General features: G+C 39.1%; 1 protein-coding gene and 1 non-coding gene across 2 annotated transcripts; one reads left to right on the top strand and one right to left on the bottom strand.

Annotated features, from left to right (window-relative positions):
* Window positions 1-12708: 12708 nt before the first annotated feature.
* Window positions 12709-12815, bottom strand: LOC130036225 (U6 spliceosomal RNA). The gene has a single exon (XR_008794278.1). It is a non-coding gene; the product is annotated as a U6 spliceosomal RNA (small nuclear RNA).
* A 9216-nt stretch (window positions 12816-22031) lies between these two features.
* Window positions 22032-22997, top strand: LOC130036165 (olfactory receptor 14J1). The gene has a single exon (XM_056128147.1). The coding sequence runs from the start codon at window positions 22032-22034 to the stop codon at window positions 22995-22997; it is 966 nt and encodes a 321-aa protein (XP_055984122.1).
* Window positions 22998-24436: the final 1439 nt, after the last annotated feature.

Below are 24436 nucleotides of genomic sequence, written 5' to 3'. Positions count from 1 at the left end.
AATCAAAGCAGATAGAGTGTTAACTAGAATTCATCTGCCTCACAGGGACGGGGAGGGGTGGGGGTGGGGTTTTATTGGGGTTCTTCATGGTAAAAAATAAGTATTGGTAAAGGGAAATGTGTTTGATATTTGCATGACTGAGACATAAACCTGAAAGCTTTGTAACCTTTCCCACAGTGATTCAATAAATAAATTAAAAAAAAAAGAAGAGAAAACCAAAAATAAATAAATAAATAAATAAAAGTAAGAACTTAAAAAAAAATGGGCTGAGATCTATGCCTAACACCGTGTACAAAAGTAAGATAAAAATGGATTAAAGATTTCAACATCAGACCAAAATCCATAAGGTACATTGAAGACAAAGTTGGCAAAACCTTCCATGACATTAAAGCTAACACACCACTGGCCAAGCAAGTGAAAACAGAGATAGACAAATGGGATTATCTTAAACTAAGAAGCGTCTGCACCTCAAAAGAAACAGTGACCGAAATACAAAGACAGTCTACAGAATGGGAAAGGATGTTCTCCCAATACACATCAAACAAAGGGTTGATATTAAGGATATACAAGGTACTGGTTGAACTCCACAAGAAGAACACATCCAACCCCATCAAAAAATGGGCAACAAAATGAACAGAAACGTTCTCAAAGAAGAAATCCGAAAGGCAAAAAGGCACATGAGAAAATGCTCTACATCATTAATCATCAGGGAGATGCAGATCAAAACAACAATGAGACATCATTTCACGCCACAGAGACTGGCCCACATCCAAAAGAACAAAAGTAACCGGTGCTGGCATGGATGTGACGAGAAAGGAACCCTCCTCCACTGCTCGTGGGAATGCCAACTGGTTCAGCCCTTTTGGAAAACAGTATAGATGATTCTCAAAAACTTAGAAATTGAGCTCCCATTTGACCCAGCAATACCACTCCTGGGAATATATCCCATAGAGGCAAAAAAGTATAGTCGAAGTGACATCTGCACTTGTTTGTTCATTGCAGCACTCTACAATAGCCAGAATCTGAAAAAAAAACCTGAGTGTCCAAGAACAGATGATTGGTTAAAGAAACTTTGGTACATCTACACAACGGAGTACTACGTAGCTGTTGGAAAAGATGAAGTCATGAAATTTACATGTAAGTGGTACTACATGGAAAATATTATGCTAAGCGAAATGAGTCAGAAAGAGAGGGACAGACATAGAAAGATTGCATTCATCTGGGGAACATAAAGTAACAAAATAGGAGACTAACACCCAAAAATAGCTAAGTACCAGGAGGTTCACTCCATGGCTTGGAGGAGAGCTGCACATGCTAGGGGAAAATGCAGCTCAGATAGAGAAGGCAGCACCAAGTAAAGGGTATTGGGAGGATATTTCCAGGATGAAAGATGCATGCTGAAAGTAGACTATAGACTGATCATGATTTCCACTCAATGCCTCTTTTGCAAACCACAGCACCCAAAATGACCGAGAGAACAAAAGGGAGTGCCCTGCCACAGAGAAAGAGTAGGATGGGGGGAATAGGGGTGGTAGGGATACTGGGACCATTTGTGGTGGGAAATGGGCACTGGTGGAGGGATGGGTACTCGAATATTGTATCATTGAAACCCAAGCACAAAAATTTCTAAGTCTACAACTGTACGTCATGGTATTTCACTAATAAAAATTAAAAAAAGAACTAATGATGAGAGAGATCGAAGCTGAGAAATTCCAAACTTTCTGTATGGAGGCTGATGTACAGATTCAAGAGTCTTACAGAGTATCAAGAAAATAAAGCCAAACAGAACACCCATAAGATATATAGTAATCAAAAAAGGCAAAATCCAAAGAGAGAGAGTCAGACTTTCTAAAGCTTGAAAAGAGAAGCCTTAACATAAGGGAAACAACATAAGAATCACAAAAAAATCTCTCGTATGATATGGTACAGGAGAAAAAGTGCAATTATACATTGAACTTATTCATTGGAAAAAAATTCAACCTAAAGTCTACTGATCTACAAAATTCTCATTTAGATTGGAGGGAAAAGTAATAACATTCTCAATCCAAAAGAAAGCAGAGGTATTTTCAATAAAAATACTGGCCCTGAATGAAAGATCAAATCATCATTTGTATAATTTTAAGGGACAAATGTAGAAGCAAAACCCCCACATGGTAAAAAGGCAAAGCAGATCTTTATATGAATAATTTCTCTGAATGTAAATGGATTGAACTCTACTATCAAAAGATACAGAGTGGTCGGATGGATCAGGAAACAAGCTATCCATTTGCTGCTTATGGGATATACATCTAAAAGCACAGACTAGACATGGGCTCAGAAGGAACGCCATCATACAATGCAACGGTACACAAAATGAAAAGCTATGACAGCCATATTATACCAAACCAAACAGCCTCCAATCTAAAGAATGTAACTTGAAACAGGTATAGACACTACCTGATTAAGGGAAGAATAAATAAATAAGTACCAACTTAAACTAAAATGTACACACCAAATACAAGATAATTAAACTTTATAAGGCATTTTCTCATAAACCTAAAGAAACATATGTGTAGAAAACAATAATAGTGGGAGATTTCAACATTCCATTGTAGCACTGGATAGATCAATTAGACAGTCACTGAACACATAAGAGCAATAAATGAAGAATGAGAAGAAATGGAACTAATGATATATACAGGGCCTATATCCTCAAAATGTCCAACATACATTTGTCTCTAGTGTACAGATAACATTCTCCAGGATAGGTCATATAGTAGGGCATAAGATAAACCTACATGAATTCACAAACGTAAAAATAATACCAAGTCACCTATCAAATAATAATGCCCAGAAATAGAAATTAATCATAAAAAGATGTGCAGATATTCTAACATCTGAAAACTAACAACACACTACTAAGAATGACTGTATCAAACTGGAAATCAAGGAAGAGATAAAAAGTTCCTTGACAGTAATGAAAATAAAGAAAAAAGCTATCAAAATGTATGGAACACAGTAAAAACTCTAATTAGAAGAACACTCATAGCAATACAAGCCTACATTAGGAAAAAAGAAAAAGATAAAATCACAAATTTCACATCTCCAAGACCTGGAGAATTAACAACAAATGGATCCAAGATAAACAGAAGGTAGGAAATAATAAAAAGAGCATAAATCAATGATTAAGAAACCAAGGAAGTAATATAAAAAAGAATGAAACCAAAAGATGGTTATTTGAAAAAAATATATACGATAGACAACTTTTGGCTAGATTCACACAAAAAAAGAAAAAGTAATCAAATAAATAGAATTAGAAATAAAAGGAGAGAAATTACAACAGAACCTCAGAAATCCAAAACATTATGAGATCTACTATGAACAACTCTAATCAGTTAAGGAAGAGAACCTTGAAGAAATGGACAGATTCTTAGAAACATGTAATGTCCTAAAACTGGAAAAAGAGGAAACACCTTCTATGAAGCTAATATTATGTGAAAACCAAAGCAGTAAGAGACTTTTCTTAAAAAGGACAACCTTTGACCAATCTCCTTTAATGAATATTGATGTTAAAATCCTCACCAAAGTCTTATCAAACTGAATTCTAATGCACATTAAAAAATTATACACCAACAACAACTGAGATTTATTCCAAGAATGTGTGTATACTTCAATCTATGCAAGTCAATTAACATAATGTACCATAGCAGTAAAAGGAAAGAAATCATCATAGCAATTGATGCAGAGAAATCTTTGACCAAACCTGGAATCTATTCATAATGAAAACTCTCAATAAAATAGGAAAGAAAGGAATATTTCTCAATAGAGAAAGGGTCTCAATAACAAGGACAAAGAAAATATTATTTTTTAATGTTGACAAACTGACAGTATTGCCATTCACACTAGGTACAGGAAAGGATGTCCACTATTCCATTCTTACTCAACATTTTATTAGTAGTCCTAGAAACAGCAATCAGACATGAAAAGGAAACCCAAACTGTACAAATTGAAAAGGAAGAAGCCAAATTATCTCTATTTGTAGAATCCAAGATATTATATATTGAAGACTCCCTAAATTCATAAAAAACCATCTATAAAATATAAATTAATACAATACAGCAAAGTGTCTGACTACAAAATCAATAAAAATCAGTAGCATTTTTATATACAAATAATGAAGCAGAGGAAAAAGAGATAAAGGAATCTATCCATTTAAAATAGTGTTCAAAGTGGTGGGAGGCAGCAGTGAGCATGGAGAGGCTACCTTGCAGTCGCTGGTGCCCAGAAAAGTACACTGGCTTGGGAGGAAGTCTCCTGAGTTTTTAGAAACATGAATACTGGCAACAGGATTTGTACTGTTACTCCAGGATCTCTGCCAACATATGGTCCCTCCTCCACAGGTACACTGGCTGTGGGTTCCAGTTCATCTCTTCTTCCATATTCCATTGTACTCACATCTTGACCTCTTACACCAAACTCTCAACCAAGGCATCCTGGCTATCCCAACCACGTTAGTCCAATAGTCCTTTAGCCCCTACTCCAATCAACATAACCCCCAAAATCACAAAATAACAGTGATACAAGAATCAATACAACCGCAATCTAAAATTAACAGTAAATTCAAGCCAAAGAACACATTCCCTGAATCAGCACAAGAGGCTACATACAAGTTATGCAGGAACACCAAAGAATAAGGCAATAGCCTTGAAAGGGAAAGAAGAGACCACTACCCACAGAACTCCTGCAGAGCCTCATTGGCGGTGAGAGAGGGTCAGTTATAGTGTAATAAAAGAATTCACCTCCAGACTACAAGAGGCATCATTGGGAAGGAGAGCAAGGAGCAGATGAAGATGAAAGCCCTGATGACTCAACAACCAATGCCCATATACATAATCTCTCTGATGAAGAATTCAGGGAAGAAATGTTGAGGATGTTTAATGAGCTCAAAGAAACAGTGGATAGGACATCCAATAAGGAGGATAGAAGAGAAACAGTGGAACAGGCAGCCAATAAAATACTGCAGGAAATGAGACAGGATATAAGAAAACTACAGACAGAATTGTCATTAATAAGAAATTCAGTATGTGATGGGGCCTTGCACGCAGCTGACCCGGGTTCGATTCCCAGCATCCCATATGGTCCTCTGAGCACCGCCAGGAGTAATTCCTGAGTGCAGAGCCAGGAGTATCTCCTGTGCATCACTGGGTGTGACCCAAAAGGAAAAAAAAAGAGAAATTTAGTATGTGAAATAAAATACTCAATTGATGCCCTTAATAGTAAGTAAAAACAGCTGAGGACAGAATCAGTGAGTTTGAATGAGCTACAGAAAACCTTTTTTTTAACCTTCAGACAACAAAAGATGAGATAAGAAACTCAAAGTAGCTCAAGGGCAGGGAAGAGAACAACGGGATGAATACAACAGAACAAAATAAGAGTCACTGGAGTCCCAGAGAGAGAGAGAGAGAGAGGGAGTGAACCCCAATGTAAAAATAATAGTTAGAGACATTATTGCTGAAAAGTTCCAGATCTGGAGAATGTAGGCATACAGATTGAAGAAGCTTGAGGGTACCAGCTAAAAGAAATGGTGAGTCTAAGAGTCTAATACATATCCTACTCAGAAGGATGAATATCACTGATAGAGATACAACAGTAAAAGCAGTAATATCAAACAATAAAATGACATATAAAGGATCATTGAAGGAACTTTCCTCAATATAATCAAAGCCATCTACCCCAAGCTCACGGCAAACATCATTATCAAAGGGAAGAAACTAAAAGCTTTCCCTCAAGATTGGGCAAAAGTCAAGGTTGTCCGCTTTCACCAGTCCTATTCAATAGAGCATTGGAAGTTCTGGCCATAGCAGCTAGGCAAGAAAAAAAAATCAAGTGCATACAGATAGGAAGGGTGGAGTCAAGCTATCACTATTTGCATATGATATGATTCTAAGAAAATCCTAAGACTGTACAGAAAAGCTCCTAGAAACAATAGGTTTATATAGTAAAGTGGCAGGCTACAAGATCAACACCCATGGCTTTCCTATACACAAATTAATGAAAGAGAAGAAAGAGACATTTAAAAAACAATTTTGTTCACAATAGTACCTCAGAAATTCAAGTACCTCAGAATCAGCTTAACTAAAGAGGTGAAAGACCTACGGAAGGAAAATTACAAAACACTACTTCAAAAATAAAAGAGGACACTAGGAAATGGAGACACATCCCCTGTTCATGGATAGGGAAGATTAACATTATCAAAATGGCAACACTCCCCAAAGCACTATACAGATTTAATGAGGTCCCTATCAGGATACCAATGACATTCTTCAAAGAATTAGAAAAAACACTCCTGAAATTCATATGGAACAATAAAGCCCCACGAATATTTAAAGCAATCCTTGGGAAAAAGAAGATGGGTAGAATCACCTTCCCCAACTTCAAACTGTACTACAAAGCAGTAGTAATTTAAAAATCATGGCATTGGACTAGAAACTGAGTCACAGATCAGTGGAATCTGTCACAGTCTCTCAAATATATGATCATTTAACCTTTGATAAAGGAGCAAGAAATGTGAAGTGGAACAAGGAAATCCTCTTCAACAAGTGATACTGGGAAAATTGGACAACTACCTGCAAAAAAAATGAACTCTGACCTTTGTCTAAAGCCAGGCAGGAAAGTCAAATCAAAATGGATTAAAGATCTCAATATCAGACCTGAATCCATAAGGTACATGGAGGAAAATGTCGGCAGAACCTCTATGACATTGAAACTAAAAGCATCTTTAAGGACCACTTAAAGATGACCACTGACCAAGCAAGTGGAAATAAACATAAACAAGTGGGACTATATGAAACTAAGAAGCTTCTGCACCTCAAAAGAAACAGTGACCAAAATACAGAGAAAGCCCAGGGAATGGGGAAAAAAAATTTACCCAATACCCATCTGATAAGGGATTAATATCCAGGATATACAAGACACTAATAAAATTAGCATTAGGCAGAGTGTTTTGTCTATTTCTTTGAAGAATGTCACGGGTATCCTGAAAGGGACCACATTAAATCTGAAAAGTTCTTTGGGGAGTATTGCCATTTTGATAATGTTAATCTTCCCTATCCATGAGCAGGGGATGCATCCCCGGGATACATTTCCTAGCATCCTCTTTTATTTCTTGAAGTAGTGTTTTGTAATTTTCCTTCTATAGGTCTTTCACCTCTTTAGTTAAGCTGATTCTGAGATACTTGAATTTCTGAGGTACTATTGCGAACAGGATTTTAAATGTCTCTTTCTTATCTTTCCTTATTTGTATATAGTAAGGCCATGGACGTTTGGGTGTTGATTATTTTTGCCTGTCACTTTACTATACAAACCTATTGTTTCTAGGAGCTTTTCTGTGGAATCCTAGAATTTTCTAAGTATAGTGTCATATCATCTGCAAATAGTGATAGTTTGACCTCTTCCTTTCATATCTGTATGCCCTTGATACCTTTTCCTTGCCTAACTGCTGTGGCCAGAACTTCCAGTGCTCTATTGAATACGAGTGGTGAAAGCGGGCAACCTTGTTTTTTGCCCTATCTTAAAGGCAGGGCTTTTAGTTTCTCCCCTTTGAGAATGATGTTTGCCATGGTCTTGTGGTAGTTGTCTTTGACTGTGTTGAGGTAGGTTCCTTCAATGTCCATTTTACTGAGAGTTTTCATCAAAAACTTGTGCTAGATCTTGTCAGATGCTTTCTCTGCATCTATTGATATGATCATATGATTTTTTTTATTAGTGAAACACCATGAGGTACAGTTGTAGATTTACTATTTTTTGTGCTTGGGTTTCGATTATACAATGATCAGATATCCATCCCTCCATCAGTGCCCATTTTCCACCACCATGGATAATATCCCCCCCACCCCCATCCCCCCATCTCCCCCTGCCTCTGTGGCAGGGCAATCCCCTGTGTTCTCTCTCTCGTTTTCGGTGTTGTGTTCTGTGAAAGAGGCATTGAGTGGCAAACATGTTCAGTCCATAGTCTACTTTTGACATGCATCTCCCCTCCTGGGAGGATCCTCCTAACACCCTTTATTTGGTGCTCCCTTCTCTATCTGAACTGCCCTTTCCTCTAGAATACCCGGCTGTCCTCTAAGTTATGGAGTAATCCTCCTGGTGCTGATCTCAGCTATTCTTGGGTATTAATCTCATATTTTGTTACTTTATATCCCCCAGATGAATGCAATCTTTCTATGTCTATCCCTCTCTTTCTGACTCATTTCGCTTAGCATGATACTTACCATGTTGTACCACTTGTATGTAAATTTCATGACTTCATCTTTTCTAACAGCTACATAGTACTCCATTGTGTAGATGTACCAAAGTTTCTTTAACCAGTCATCTGTTCTTGGGCATTCAGGTTTCTTTCAGTTTCTGGATATTGTAGAGAGTGCTGCAATGAACAAACAAGTGCAGATGTCACTTCGACTATACATTTTTGCCTCTCTGGGATATATTCCCAGGAGTGGTATTGCTGGGTCAAATGGGAGCTCAATTTCTAATTTTTTGAGAATCGTCCATACTGTTTTCCAGAAGGGCTGAACCAGTCGACATTCCCACCAACAGTGAAGGAGTGTCCCTTTCTCGCCACATCCATGCCAGCATCGATTGCTTTTGTTCTTTTGAATGTGGGCCATTCTCTGAGGTGTGAGATGGTATCTCATTGTGGTTTTGATCTGCATCTCCCTGATGATTAATGATGTAGAGCATTTTCTCATGTGCTTTTTTGCCATTCGGATTTCTTCTTTGAGAAAGTTTCTGTTCATTTCATTGCCCCATTTTTGGATGGGGTTGGATGTTTTCTTCTTGTGGAGTTTAACCAGTATTTTGTATATCCTGGATATCAACCCCTTGTCAGATGTGTATTCGGTGAATATCCTTTCCCATTCTGTAGACTGTCTTTGTATTTTGGTCACTGTTTCTTTGGAGGTGCAGAAGCTTCTTAGTTTAAAATAGTCCCATTTATCTATCTCTGTTTTCACTTGCTCGGCCAGTGGCGTGGCATCTTTGAAGATACCATTAGCTTCAATGTCCAGGAGGGTTTTGCCAACTTTGTCTTCAATGTACCTTATGGTTTCTGGTCTGATGTTGTGGTCTTTAATCCATTTTGATCTTACTTTTGTACATGGTGTTAGGCAGAGTTCTGAGCCCATTTTTTTGCATGTAGCTGTCCAGTGATGCCAGCACAATTTGTGAAAGAGGCTTTCCTTACTCCACTTCACGTTACTTGCACCTTTATCAAAGATTAGATGATCATATGATTGAGGGGAGATGTCAGTGTATTCAACCCTGTTCCATTGGTCTGCAGTTCTGCCTTTGTTCCAGTACCATGCTGTTTTAATTATTACTGCTTTGTAGTACAGTTTGAAGTTCGGGAGGTTGATTCCTCCGATTTTCTTTTTCCCAAGAATTGCTTTAGCTATTCGTGGGGGCTTATTGTTCCATATAAATTTCAGGAGTGTTTGCTCCATTTCTTTGAAGAATGTCATGGGTATCCTTATAAGGATTGCATTGAATTTATACAATGCTTTCGGTAGTATTGCCATTTTGGCAATGTTAAGTCTCCCGACCCATGAGCAGGGGATATCTTTCCATTTCCTCATGTCCTCTTTTATTTCCTGACGTAGCGTTTTGTAGTTTTCTTTGTACAGATCCTTTACTTCCTTAGTTAAGCTGATTCCTAGGTACTTGATTTTCTGGGGCACAATTGTGAACGGGATTGTTTTTTTCATGTTGCTTTCTTCTCTCTCACTGTTTGTGTATAGGAAAGCCATGGACTTTTGGGTATTGATTTTATAGCCTGCAACTTTACTATATGAGTCTATTGTTTCTAGGAGTTTTTTGGTGGAGGTTATTGGGTTCTCTAAGTAGAGTATCATATCATCTGCGAATAGTGAGAGCTTGATTTCTTCCTTTCCTACCTGAATGCCCTTAATATCTTTTTCCTGCCTAATCGCTATTGCAAGTACTTCCAGTACTATATTGAACAGCAGTGGAGATAGTGGGCATCCTTGTCTCGTCCCTGATCTTAGAGGGAAGGCTCTCAGTTTTTCCCCAATGAAGATGATGCTTGCTGTAGGCTTGTGGTAGATGGCTTTAATTATGTTGAGGAAGGTCCCCTCTATACCCATTTTGGCTAGGGTTTTCATCATAAAGGGGTGCTGGATCTTGTCAAATGCTTTTTCTGCATCTATTGATATAATCATATGCTTTTTATCTTTTCTTTTGTTGATATGATGGATTATGTTGATTGATTTCCGAATGTTGAACCATCCTTGCATCCCCGGGATGAATCCTACTTGGTCATGGTGTATGATCTTTTTGATGAGTAGTTGGATTCTATTTGCTAGTAGTTTGTTGAGGATCTTTGCATCTGTGTTCATCAGGGATATCGGTCTGTAATTCTCTTTCTTTGTGGTATCTCTGTCTGCTTTTGGTATCAGTGTGATATTTGCTTCGTAGAAACTGTTCGGAAGTGTTTTTGATATTTCAATTTCGTGGAAAAGCTTAAAGAGGATTGGGAGTAAGTCCTCTTTAAAGATTTGGAAGAATTCACAAGTGAATCCATCCGGGCCAGGACTTTTGTGCTTGGGGAGACTTTTTATTACCATTTCAATTTCCTTGATGGTGATAGGTCTGTTCAGGTATTCCAGGTCTTCTTGGTTCAGCCTTGGGAGTCTGTAGGAGTCTAGGAATTTATCCATTTTCTCTAAGTTTTGATGTTCCGTGGCATAAAGCTTCTCAAAGTACTCCCTGAGGATCCTTTGAATTTCTGTAGTTTCTGTTGTAATGATCCCCTTTTCATTTCTGATTCGGTTTATTAAGGTTTTCTCTCTCCCTTTCTTTGTGAGTTTTGCTAGAGGCTTATCAATCTTGTTTTTTTCTCGAAGAACCAGCTCTTGCTTTCATTGATCTTTCGGATTGTTTTTTGGGTTTCCATCTGGTTAATCTCTGCTCTGAGTTTTATTATTTCCTTTCTCCTGTTCGGGTTGTGCTCCTTTTTTTGGTCCTTCTCCAAGGTTGTAAGCTGTGAGGTTAGGTTACTTATGTGTGCTCGCTCCTCCTTCCTAAGGAATGTTTGTAGAGCTATAAACTTTCCTCTTAACACAGCTTTTGCTGTGTCCCATAAGTTTTGGTAACTCGTGTTCTCATTTTCATTCGTTTCTAGGAATCTTTTGATTTCCTCTTTGATTTCCTTTCTAAGCCACTCGTTGCTCAATAGAGCACTGTTTAATTTCCAGGTGTTTGATTTAGTTTTCTGTTTTTGTGTGTGATTTACTTCTAATTTCAGCACATTATGGTCTGAGAAGATTGTTGATACAATCTCTATCTTCTTAATTTTATGGAGGCATGTTTTGTGGCTCAGCATGTGGTCTATCTTGGAGAATGTTCCATGTACGCTTGAGAAAAATGTGTATTCAGCTTTTTGTGGATGAAGTGTCCTGTATATATCTACTAAGTCCCTTTCTTCCATTGTTTCCCTCAGATGAAGTATGTCCTTGCTAAGCTTGAGTCTGGTTGATCTATCAAGAGGTGACAAAGCGGTGTTGAAGTCTCCCACTAGTATTGTGTTGCTATTGATGTCTTTTTCCAAATCTATGAGGAGTTGTTTTAAGTACTTTGCTGGTCTCTCATTAGGTGCATATACATTTATTATTGTAAGTTCTTCCTGTTGTACAGATCCTTTGATCAATAAGAAATGGCCTTCACTATTTCTTATGACCTTCCTCACTCTGAAATCGATGTGGTCTGATATTAGGATGGCTACCCCAGCTTTTTTATGGGAGCTGTTTGCCTGTAGGATTGTTTTCCAGCCTTTGACTCTGAGTCTGTGTTTGCTTTGACTATTGAGATGTGTTTCTTGCAGGCAGCAGAATGTTGTGTTCAATTTTCTAATCCATCCTGCCACTCTATGTCTTTTAATTGGTGCGTTTAGCCCATTGACATTGAGAGAGATTATTGTTATGGGATTTTGTCCCATTGTTCTGTTGAAATTTGGTGTATTTGAGGGGCCTTTCTTGCCTTAAAGTAGCCCATTTAGTTGTTCTTGTAACCACGATTTTGAGTCTATGAAGTTCCTGAGCTGTTGTTTGTCTGTGAAACTGTGTGTTGTTCCTTCTATTATGAATGAGAGTCTCGCTGGGCAAAGTATTTTGGGGGAGGCATTTATTTCATTGAGTTTTTTCACTATGTCCCACCACTGTTTTCGGGCCATGAGGGTTTATTCAGAAAAATCAGCTGTGAATTTTAAGGATGCTCCTTTGTAAGAGATTTCTTTCTTCGATCTTGCTGCTTTCAGAATTTTGTCTCTGTCTAAGGATTTGGTCATTTTGATCAGAATGTGTCTTGCGGTATTTTTATTCGGATTTCTTCTAGCTGGTACCCTTCGGGACTCCTGAATGTGGTCACAAGTTTTCTTCAGCTCTGGAAACGTTGTAGCAATGATGTCTTTGACAGTTTCTTCTTCATCAAGTTTTTCTTCCTGTACCTCTGGGACTTCAATAATTCTTATGTTACCCCTCTTGGCTTCATCACGATCTTCTCTTGCCATCTGTTCCCGAATTGTGAGTCTCTTTTCCATTTTCTGCTCTTTTCTGGAGAGTCTCTGAACTTCATCTTCGAGCTCACTGATTCTGTTCTCAGCAGCTATTACTCTGCTGCTGAGGCTTTCCACTGAGTTTTTCAATTCACCTACGAGATAAAAATATGGAACGCTTCACGAATTTGCGTGTCATCCTTGCGCAGGGGCCATGCTAATCTTCTCTGTATCGTTCCAATTTTAGTATATGTGCTGCCTAAGCGAGCACATGATCATATGATTTTTATCTTTTCTTTTATTAATATTATGGATTATGTTGATTGACTTGCTAATGTTAAACCATTCTTGCATCCCCGGGATGAATCCTACTTGGTCATGGTGTACAATCTTTGGATGAGTTGTTGGATTCTGTTTGCTAGGATTTTGTTGAGGATCTTTGTGTCTGTATTACTCAGTGATATCGGTCTGTAATTTTCTTTCTTTGTGATATCTCTGTCTTCTTTTAGTTTCAGGTTGGTTTTTTCTTCATAAAAACTCTTTGGAAGTGTTTCTGAATCTTCATTTTTCTGGAAAAGCTTAAAGAGGATTGGGAAAGAATCCTCTTTAAAGATTTGGAAGAATTCACTAGGCAAGAGATGGTTACTTGATCATTGTATGACTGAAAACTAATTACAAAAGTTTGTTAGTCTGTAACTCTATCTCACAGTGATTCATTAACATTTTTAAAACATTAAAGAAAAACACATTGTTGAAAAAGTCACAGTGGTCTATGACAGACCCAGGTTCAATCTCTGTCATCCCATATGATCCTCTTAACATCACCAGTAGTTCGTGTTTCCTGAGCACAGAGCCAGAAATCATTATTTGCCCACCCCCCATAAAAAAACCACTTTTTAAAAACATAAAACTGCAAAAAACTGAAATTATCTATGAAATAAAAATAACAAAAACTTTATTGTAAGTAATCCTTAAAATTACATCATCACAAATCAAAGGACACATTATACATCTTCTCTTTTTATGATTTTGAGAATATACTAAAGAGCCTAATGAAAAACTAAAAGCAGAAATTATGAATAAGTATTTTATTTGAAGATCTGAAAATTGAAATATAGATAAATATTAATTAAAAAGACTATCATATACAGCTGAAATTAAGGCAGTAACCATTTATGAACAGATTAGTTTAAATAGATTTGCATATAAAATAAACAAAATTATTTTTTTAAAAAAGAGGGGCTGGAATGATAGTACAACGGCTAGGGCATTTGCCTTGCACACGGACAATCCAGGTTCTATTCCCAGAATCCCATATGGTCTACTGAGCACTGCCAGAAATAATTCCTGAGTGCATGAGCCAGGAGCAACCCCTGTGCATTGCTAGGTGTGATCTAAAATGCAAATAAATAAATAAATAATAAAAAGAAAATAAAAAATGAGAATACTGTATGTATAAAACATAAACAGCTAATAAACTCAGTTTCTAGAAAAACTATACTTAAAATGCCCATTAGACTTGAGATCACATCTACGTGTGTGTTACATAAACGTCATAAGAAAATATATGTCCTGCAGCTGGAAAGGTAGTACAACCGGTAGGATAATTGCCTTGCACGAGGCCATTCTGGCAACCCTTATAATCCCACAGGAATGAACCCTGAAAGCAGAGCCAGGAATAAGCCTGAGAATTGACAAGTGTGTCCTAAATATCAAGTAGAAAAAGAAATATGCATATATACTCCAGTGATGCAAAAATTTAGTGGCATATATGCTACATAGAATGGTAAAAGAAGTAAATTGTGAATAATTTAGCAAAATATAAAATCAATTAGAAAATATATAGGAAAATTAAATTAAAATGATGCCATTAATTATGAGATTTACAAAACAATAAAATATATGATTCTAAGAGATTATTATTTTGTTTACACAGAAATAGCAAATAAAAAGCAGAAATGTCCAGAAGCAATGTTGTTAGAACTCTTAAAGCAGTTGAAGATTTCTAGACAAAATTAAATATTGGATCAAAAAAGCAACTTAAGGGAAAGAAAGATGGCGGCCGCACGGGAGCCTTGTGGAAAGCGGGTTTGAGCCGGGCTCGGGGGAGCGGCGGGGACCTCATGGGAAGGGCGGCTTTGTGGGCCGTCCCCCGCGCCCCACCAAGGTCGCCAGCTGCCCCCCACGAGCGGCTCTCCGGCACGGCCACGGCCCCGGAGGCACAAGGACTTAGCACAGAGAACCAGCCGCTTGGAGCAGAAAAGCAAATGGACTTGTGTTGATCCGCGCCACCAAGCCTGCCCGGAGGGGGAAGGGCGTTGACCAGCCCGCCTGCTCCTCTCTGGAAAGAAAGATGGCGGCCGCACGGGAGCCTTGTGGAAAGCGGGTTTGAGCCGGGCTCGGGGGAGCGGCGGGGACCTCATGGGAAGGGGGGCTTTGTGGGCCGTCCCCCACGCCCCACCAAGGTCGCCAGCTGCCCCCCACGAGCGGCTCTCCGGCACGGCCACGGCCCCGGAGGCACAAGGACTTAGCACAGAGAACCAGCCGCTTGGAGCAGAAAAGCAAATGGACTTGTGTTGATCCGCGCCACCAAGCCTGCCCGGAGGGGGAAGGGCGTTGACCGGCCCGCCCGCTCCTCTCTGGAAAGAAAGATGGCGGCCGCACGGGAGCCTTGTGGAAAGCGGGTTTGAGCCGGGCTCGGGGGAGCGGCGGGGACCTCATGGGAAGGGGGGCTTTGTGGGCCGTCCCCCACGCCCCACCAAGGTCGCCAGCTGCCCCCCACGAGCGGCTCTCCGGCACGGCCACGGCCCCGGAGGCACAAGGACTTAGCACAGAGAACCAGCCACTTGGAGCAGAAAAGCAAATGGACTTGTGTTGATCCGCGCCACCAAGCCTGCCCGGAGGGGGAAGGGCGTTGACCAGCCCGCCCGCTCCTCTCTGGAAAGAAAGATGGCGGCCGCACGGGAGCCTTGTGGAAAGCGGGTTTGAGCCGGGCTCGGGGGAGCGGCGGGGACCTCATGGGAAGGGGGGCTTTGTGGGCCGTCCCCCACGCCCCACCAAGGTCGCCAGCTGCCCCCCACGAGCGGCTCTCCGGCACGGCCACGGCCCCGGAGGCACAAGAACTTAGCACAGAGAACCAGCCGCTTGGAGCAGAAAAGCAAATGGACTTGTGTTGATCCGCGCCACCAAGCCTGCCCGGAGGGGGAAGGGCGTTGACCAGCCCGCCCGCTCCTCTCTGGAAAGAAAGATGGCGGCCGCACGGGAGCCTTGTGGAAAGCGGGTTTGAGCCGGGCTCGGGGGAGCGGCGGGGACCTCATGGGAAGGGGGGCTTTGTGGGCCGTCCCCCACGCCCCACCAAGGTCGCCAGCTGCCCCCCACGAGCGGCTCTCCGGCACGGCCATGGCCCCGGAGGCACAAGGACTTAGCACAGAGAACCAGCCGCTTGGAGCAGAAAAGCAAATGGACTTGTGTTGATCCGCGCCACCAAGCCTGCCCGGAGGGGGAAGGGCGTTGACCAGCCCGCCTGCTCCTCTCTGGAAAGAAAGATGGCGGCCGCACGGGAGCCTTGTGGAAAGCGGGTTTGAGCCGGGCTCGGGGGAGCGGCGGGGACCTCATGGGAAGGGGGGCTTTGTGGGCCGTCCCCCACGCCCCACCAAGGTCGCCAGCTGCCCCCCACGAGCGGCTCTCCGGCACGGCCACGACTCCAGGGCACAGAAACCAATCTCTTAACTAGCTAACTTTTAATAGAAATTCTTCCAGGGTCAATAAGTAAAATAGCAGAAATTCAAAGCCGCGCGGCCGCTATTGCGGCCGCGCGACCTCATTTTATTCTTAAACCAAGTTGTAGAAAGCAAATCATTTCACAACGCTGTTTCAGCATGTCTGATTGGGGGGGGGGGGGGTGGGTCGTAAGCTCTAAACAATAGTTGTGCATCTTCTATCGAAATAATCTATCTAGTCAAAGTAGATAGAGTATTAACTAGAACTCATCTGCCTCACAATAATTGGGAGGGGTGGGAGGTGGGGGTCTATTGGGGTTCGGGGTTAAAAATGAGTATTGGTAAAGGGAAATGTGTTCGGTATCTACATGACTGAGACCTAAACCCGAAAGCTCTGTAACTTTTCCCACAGTGATTCAATAAATAAATAAATTATATAAAAAAAAAAAAAAACAAAAAAAAAAAAACATAAAAGCAACTTAAAACTATTAGGAAATAGATTTCCTTCAAACACTATTTGAAGTAGTGTTTTGTAATTTTCCTTCTATAGGTTTTTCACCTCTTTAGTTAAGCTGAAGGGTTAACTATTAGGATTAGGGTTAACTATTAGGAAAGTTTTAAGCTATCTTTATTGGTCCTTGCTCCAGTTACTCTTAAAAATCGTCTTGTTGTACCCAAAAGGAGAGAGAGAACACAGGGGATTGCCCTGCCACAGAGGCAGGGTGAGATGGGAGGGATGGGGGTGGGAGGCATATTATCCATTGTGGTGGAAAATGGGCACTGGTGGAGGGATGGGTATTTGATCATTGTATAATCGAAACCCAAGCACAAAAAATTGTAAATCTACAACTGTACCTCATGGTGTTTCACTAAAAATAAAAAAAAAATCTAAAAAAATAGTCTTGTTGTGTTGATAGTTTGAGCTTTTAATATGTGATCTAGGGTCCTGATTTGAATGAGTTAGAGTATACACAGTCTTTGAAAGTTTTAGTGTGAGATTTAGATCTCTTGAATGTATCTAAAGGACTGATGCAATATCCTAATCTTTGTTTCACATGTTGAGACATGGTAGACTGGTAAAATAGTTTGTATAATGTGGTATGATAATTTAACACACTGAAGATGCATGTGGCTAGAGAAACATATAGATTGAATATTTGAAAGATTTTCTAGGAAATTTATAAAAATTATTTGGGATAATATTTGCAAGTTTTTACACTAAAACATATATACAGGTGTAATGGATTAAAAGTTTGTGCAAAGAGTTTGTCATTACTCAATATTGTCCTCAAGTTTTTTTTCTATATACCACAGATAAGTCTCCAATTTTATTTAACATGATACTTCTAGATTTATTCATTTTTAAAGAAAACGACAAGATTTCATTTTGCAGTTGTCTGTAGAACTATATATATGGTTATACTAAAATAATTACCATCTAAAGTATGAATTACATTTTACTCTTTAATTTGCAAGTATAGAATGTAATTGTCAGGGCCAAAGCAGTGAATGAACTTTCCTTTCACATGGTCAACAATGTTTTTATTTCCAGCACCAGATACAGATCCTGAAGACCATCAGGATTGATACCTAAGCTCAGATCCAGGAGTAAGCCATGAGCTCAGGTATGTTATGAACCCTCCGCAATTTTTTAAGAGTATTCTTTTGTAAAGCATGAAGATTTTATAGAAAATGTAGTTTAGGATCTGAAATTCAGAACTCCTGATGTGATTCAGCACTCAGGGGTGCATGCTTTGCTAGGTCAAAGACTAGAGTTCCAATCCCAGCACCACAAGTTTCCCTTAACACCACCAATTAGAGCCCCAGATTGCCCCCAATCGTTGCCAATAATGGCCCTGGAAGCTCCTGAGTATAGTACCACTGAAATGAGTAGCTTCATATTCTTTTTATTAAATTAAATAAAAAATAAAATTTTTCTTTTCCACAATTTAAATACTAAATACATTTATCTTTGGATAAAGTTTTCTCTTTTAGAAATTGTTTAAAAGGCTAATGTATTTGGTGCTCCTTTCTCTATCTGAACTCCCTTTTTCCCTAGAATGTGTGGCTGGCCTCCAAGCCATGGAGCAAAACTCCTGCCACTCTTGGTTGTTAGTCTCCTATTTTGTTACTTTATGTTCCCCAGGTGGCTGGTCCTGGAGGTCTTCGGCTGCCGGAGCCCTGGTCGGGGCAGGGAGGAAAGCTCAACCCGCTCCCCTCCAATGGGCCCCGGCGAGGAACAGCCAGGCGCGGGGGCAGACTGCACTGCTCTCGTCCGGGAGCTGGATTTTATAGTCTCTGAGTCTTGGCCGTTGATAGGATTACACGGCACCAGGGGGCCAGGTGGTGGGTGTGACCCCCGCCTACTGGAATTTGGAGGATCTGGGTGGAGGATGCTCGACTCCAATCTGAGTAGGCTGGGAGATCTCGGCCCCGGAACCCGCGTGGATTTGTCCCTTTGCCAGTACCTTCATGTGTGTGGAGAGTGGTCTCAGCATGGTGGTGGCTGGTCCTGGAGGTCTTCGGCTGCTGGAGCCCTGGTCGGGGTGGGGAGGAAAGCTCAACCCGTTCCCCTCCAACGGGCCCCGGCGAGGAACAGCCAGGCGCGGGGGCAGACTGCACTGCTCTGGTCTGGGAGCTGCCACCAGGACCAGCCACCACCATGCTGAGACCACTCTCCGCACACCTGAAGGTACTGGCAGAGGGACAAATCCATGCGGGTTCCGAGGCCGAGATCTCCCAGCCTCCTCGGATTAGAGTCGAGCATCCTCCACCCAGATCCTCCAAATTCCAGTAGGCGGGGGTCACACCCACCACCTGGCCCCCTGGCGCCGTGTAATCCCATCAGCGGCCAAGACTCAGAGACTATAAAATCCAGTTCCCTGAACCGCGCGGCCGCAAATGCGGCCGCGTGACATCTTATCAGGACATCTTTTATGACATCTTATCATCTCATTCCTACTTTGGACAAACTTGCAGGCTATCGAATGTAGCCTGCCCACAGGGCAGAGTCTGGCAAACTCCCCGTGGCGTACCAAATATGCCAAATACCAGTAACAATGATGGGTCTCATTCTCCTAAATAGCCTTGAATATAATCTCAGGGTTAGGATGAAAGAGATGTTACTGGGGCCTGCTCGAGGCAATCGACGAATAACAGGATGATGAAATGAAATGAAAAATGAAATGTTCCCCAGATATAACTGAAACCCAAGCACAAAAATTTGTAAGTCTAAAAAATAATAAAAAAATAAAAGGCTAAAGTAACTTTGATGTTATTTATTCATCAAAATTACTCAGTGTTTTGTTTTGTTTCACTTTGGTCTGGTTTTGGAGCCACACTCAGTGGTGGTCAGGGTTTAAGCCTGGCTTTGTGTTCAGGGTTCATTCCTGGCAGTGCTCAGGGATCAAACCTGGGTCAGCCATGTGCAAGGCAAATGCCCTACCTACTGTATTATTACTCTGGATTTTATTTTATTTTATTTTATTTTTGCTTTTTGGGTCACATCCGGCATTGCACAGGGGTTACTCCTGGCTCTGTACACAAGAATTACTCCTAGTGGTGCTCAGGGGACCATATGGGATGCTGGGGATTGAACTCCGGTCAGCCTCGTGCAAGACAAACACCCTACCTGCTGTGCTATCGCTCCAACTTCTGGACTCTATTTTAGTCCTAGGCAGTGTTTAGATGAATATTAGACTAAACTGCATGTATTTTCAAACTCTTAGATTCTTTGATTTATAATTTTGTATGAGATTGTATAAACTACTAACTACTAAATATTCCTTTTTATATGAAATCCATGAAAATACACTTAAATTGGTAGGTTATCAATTACATTGAATTTGTTAATGGGTGAAAAATATTTCTTGCTAAACTAGAGAAAACCAATGTTTGTATTATGTAAAATGTTATATTCGATGTTTCTGATCCCGAGATTGTATACAACTGTAAAATTCAGTTCAACCAAGAAGTTAATTAGCCGTTTTACAGAGGCAATTCCTTAAGGGAGAACTCCTTGAAGTCCCATGCTTTGAACTTACAATGTTTACTTGAATTGCCAAACATGCTAAACAGATTGGTTCCCTAGTGCCTGCATAGTATTGGCTTCATTTCAAGTATCATAGTCCTACAATGAAGTTAAATCAGATCCCGCTGTCTATTCTTCCTATTCGATCTTAACTGAAGATATCTCAGTCGTTTCCTTAGGTGAGCATTTCAGAGACTGAACCAGAATGTCAGTTTTAATATAAAGAAGCTCAACCTCTGAGTTAAATGAGATTTTTCCCTACTCACTAAAATCTACTTTGGTGAGTAATATTTCTTCAGAATTTAGGTTTATAGCTCTACTAAAACATCAGCCCATACTTTCTTTTTCCTTAGATAACATTTTGTTAACTATTATCATCTTGAGTCCTTCAAAATTCACAAATGAATGTGAATTTTCACAAAATCGATAAATGCCTTTACTGTGGTAATTGTGATAAATACAATGTGCACTTATTTTAAATGTGCTTTTTAAAATAAATGACTGCTTTGATTGTTCAATTATTCCATGGAAAATGTGTTTCTTCCACTAACTTCCTTGCTACTCCCTGTTGGTTTTGTCCCTCCTCTGTAAATATTTCTTTTCAGTCACTGACTTGGTGTTATTCTATGCACCTATTAAAACTTTATAGTATCTAAAAATTTGTTCTTAGATCTGTGCAATGTACCTTTTTAACTCAGAAAAGTCTTGTAAATTTCATTTAAAGAAAGAAAGTTAAAGACATCTGTCCATCCATTTTGCATACTTTTACTGAATAGTGTGTTTCTGGGATGTTCCCTAAAAATCAATTCCAGTGAGTTCACAAGATGAATTACAGCAAAGAGAAAGGTATTAGTTTAGTGATTGTCAACCATTTTCCATTTCTTACATAGAATATACAGCAATGTCTTTAGAGTAACTTGAAAACTATCACCTTTATGTGTTAAGTTGAATAAATAATGTGTATAAACAGTTAACTAGGTATTTAGTTCATGCCTATATATTATGTACAAAGAAGACTGACAATAATGGTGAGGGGATTTCCTAGTAGTAATATTACCACTAGGGTAAAATGTAAAGTTAATTTATCTTTTACAAAATTTTAAAAATATATCACTGTACATTACAAATCTTGTATATTTTACTATTATTTTTAAATTCCATTTATATTTTAGATCATGTAGTACTTATCTTTCCATCTGAATTATTTTTATAGTAATAGAACCACAGCAAAGCCTGGCAAGCTACCTGTGACGTATTCAATATGCCAAAAACAGTAACAAGTCTCACAATGGAGACGTTACTGGTGCCCACTCGAGCAAATCGATGAACAATGAGAGGACAGTGCTACAGTGCTATAGTAATATAAATTTTATCCATATTGTTGCAAATAAAGTTTTAATACTTAATTCTAATATTAATTTATCATGTATGTATAAAGATGCAATGATATTGGTATATCACTGTTATTTTCACTGAATTTGTTGACAATAAGATTCCAAAAATTTTAATTATCTAAACTCTTCACCAGAAAATTCTGAAAACATTTTCAACATTTATGGTGTGATCGACCACATCTTAAGGGTTTTAATTTAACTTAATTTTATTTAGGGTATTTTCAAATGGTGCTTAGGAAGTTCTGAGTATACTCTTACCTGACATATTAAAAAACTTATACATTATTTTCTACTATTCCTACTTGACTTCATAAACAACTATATTTACTATCTTCACAGTGTCAATGGCCAACCTGACATCAATGAATGGATTCTACCTTATGGGGTTTTCTGATGATCGAAAATTTCAGATTTTACATGCACTGCTGTTTTTGGCTACATATGTGCTGGCATTAATAGGAAACATCCTCATTATCACCATAACTACATTGGATCATCGCCTCCATTCCCCCATGTATTACTTTTTGAAGCATTTGTCTCTTCTTGACCTATGTTTCATCTCCGTTACAGTACCTCAGTCTATTGCAAACTCTCTTGTGAACAATGGTTATATTTCCTTTGGTCAATGTATTCTTCAGGTTTTCTTCTTCATAGCTCTGGCTTCATCAGAAGTTGCTATCCTCACAGTGATGTCTTATGACCGGTATGTAGCTATATGTCAACCACTGCGATACGAAATTATTATGGATCCCTGTTCTTGTAAACATGCTGTCATAGCTGTATGGGTTGCTGGGGGTCTCTCTGGGCTTATACACACAGTGGTTAACTTCTCTATACCTCTCTGTGGAGAAAGAATCATTCATCAATTCTTCTGTGATGTTCCTCAGATGTTGAAACTAGCTTGTTCTTACGAATTTATTAATGAGATTGCAGTGGCTGCATTCACGACCTCGGCAGCATTTGTCTGTTTGATCTCCATTATATTTTCCTATATTCACATCTTTTCTGCAGTGCTGAAAATCCCAACAGCTGAGGGTCGAACCAAAGTTTTCTCTACCTGTCTGCCACACCTTTTTGTAGTCACCTTCTTCCTTTCAGCTGCAGGATTTGAGTTTCTGAGGCCTCCTTCTGATTCCCTATCAGCTATGGACCTCATGTTTTCCATATTCTATACCGTGATACCTCCAACAATCAATCCAGTTATTTATAGTTTAAGGAATGAAGCCATGAAAGCTGCTCTAAGGAAAATACTATCAAAAGAAGAGTTTGCTCAGAGAAAGATATATTTAAAAGCCATGTTTAAACTCTAAAGAATCACACAAATGAAACTTCAGGTACATTTTGTATTATGTCTTTCCTCCATAAACACCTTCCAACTTTTGTATTCTTTCTTCTCAAAATATAATTCTTAACATTTTAAGATGTTGTCTATAAAAGATATTAGTCTTCCTTTTCCCAATTTACTAGTTTAAGGCATTTTCTTAGTAATTGTTCTGAAATAAAAAAAGGCATTTAGCTTGAGATATGAAACTCATAATTTAAAGTCAGTGTTAACAAAAGATTCTGGAACGCTCTTGTCAGATAACATAACAATGTGTATGTTACTTATCAATGATATATGTATATGGTTTCCAGTGGGTCCCAAATTAAATATTCATGTTAGTTTTATTTTCTGCCATTAGAATAGTGTTTCATGTTATAATTCATTTAGTTTCCAAAGTTTGTGCATTATATATGTGAATTTTTTTCAAACAAGCCCTCAATTCATGTCACATGTTCACTATTCAATCACATGAAATTTAGTAGATACTAATTTTTTTGATATTTATGAAATAAAAAGCAGTAATATTATTTTAAATTAGCTTCAGGTGATTTATCTCTATTGCAAATATTTGGTTTCCCAATGTGTGCATGTAATATTAATAAAAAAAACATTTAAGTGAATAACAAAATGGCCACCAGGTATCTATTTCTAATTACTGGGAATATTTATGTTCTTTTTCTTTTGTGATACAAAGAAAAGTATGCATGTTTATCTTTTACAGAGTTAGTCAGAGCATGACTTCTATGTCTCTGAAACAGAACCCATGTGTGGAATAGAAAATGTTCGAACCAATAAATATGTTTCTCATAGACCCTATGAATCTGAAATTCTTATTAATTTTAGCATAATGTAAATTCAATTAGGACTTATAACTCATAAGATACAGTAAGATATTTTCCTCAATTTTTGAAGTAAATTAAAATGTGCATTATAATGATAATTATACAGAATATTGAACGTAGTGCTGAGTAATTAGGGGACTCCAAAACAGTTCTCAAGGTGTCTGGGAATCACAGCCAATTGTACCTGACCAACAGACTAAATAGTTTAATGCTATGGCTTAGCAATTCCAGGGGCCTTACGGGTCACGTGACGCTGGGTATAAAACTTGGGATCTTGCACATCCAAGCTCTTGGACTCAAAGGGTATTATTTATGTCTTATTATGGTTATTCTTTCCAAACACACATGAAAATATTTTTATGTTTATATTTAAAGGTAACATATTTTTCTTATCCTTATTGCAAGTAGAACTGATGAAAATTGTGTATATTAATGACATATATTGTTGTCCTCAAATTTGATCAGAAGTTGTTACTCTTTTTCAATAAGGATACTTCAAATGAATTTTTTAAACATTTCACATTATTTTCAATATTCTAGGTTTATTTTACTATTTATACATGTGGAGAATAGCTTGTATTGA

The sequence above is a fragment of the Sorex fumeus genome, unplaced genomic scaffold (assembly GCF_029834395.1).
Source record: "Sorex fumeus unplaced genomic scaffold, SorFum_2.1 ptg000063l, whole genome shotgun sequence".
Lineage (NCBI taxonomy): Eukaryota > Metazoa > Chordata > Mammalia > Eulipotyphla > Soricidae > Sorex > Sorex fumeus.
The sequence above is the reverse complement of the archived record's forward strand: the minus strand, read 5'-3'. Positions and strand labels throughout refer to the sequence as shown.

Bases quoted from the DNA above. Each gene is read 5' to 3' on its own strand.
- LOC130036165 (XM_056128147.1), top strand. From the start codon at position 22,032: ATGGCCAACCTGACATCAATGAATGGATTCTACCTTATGGGGTTTTCT.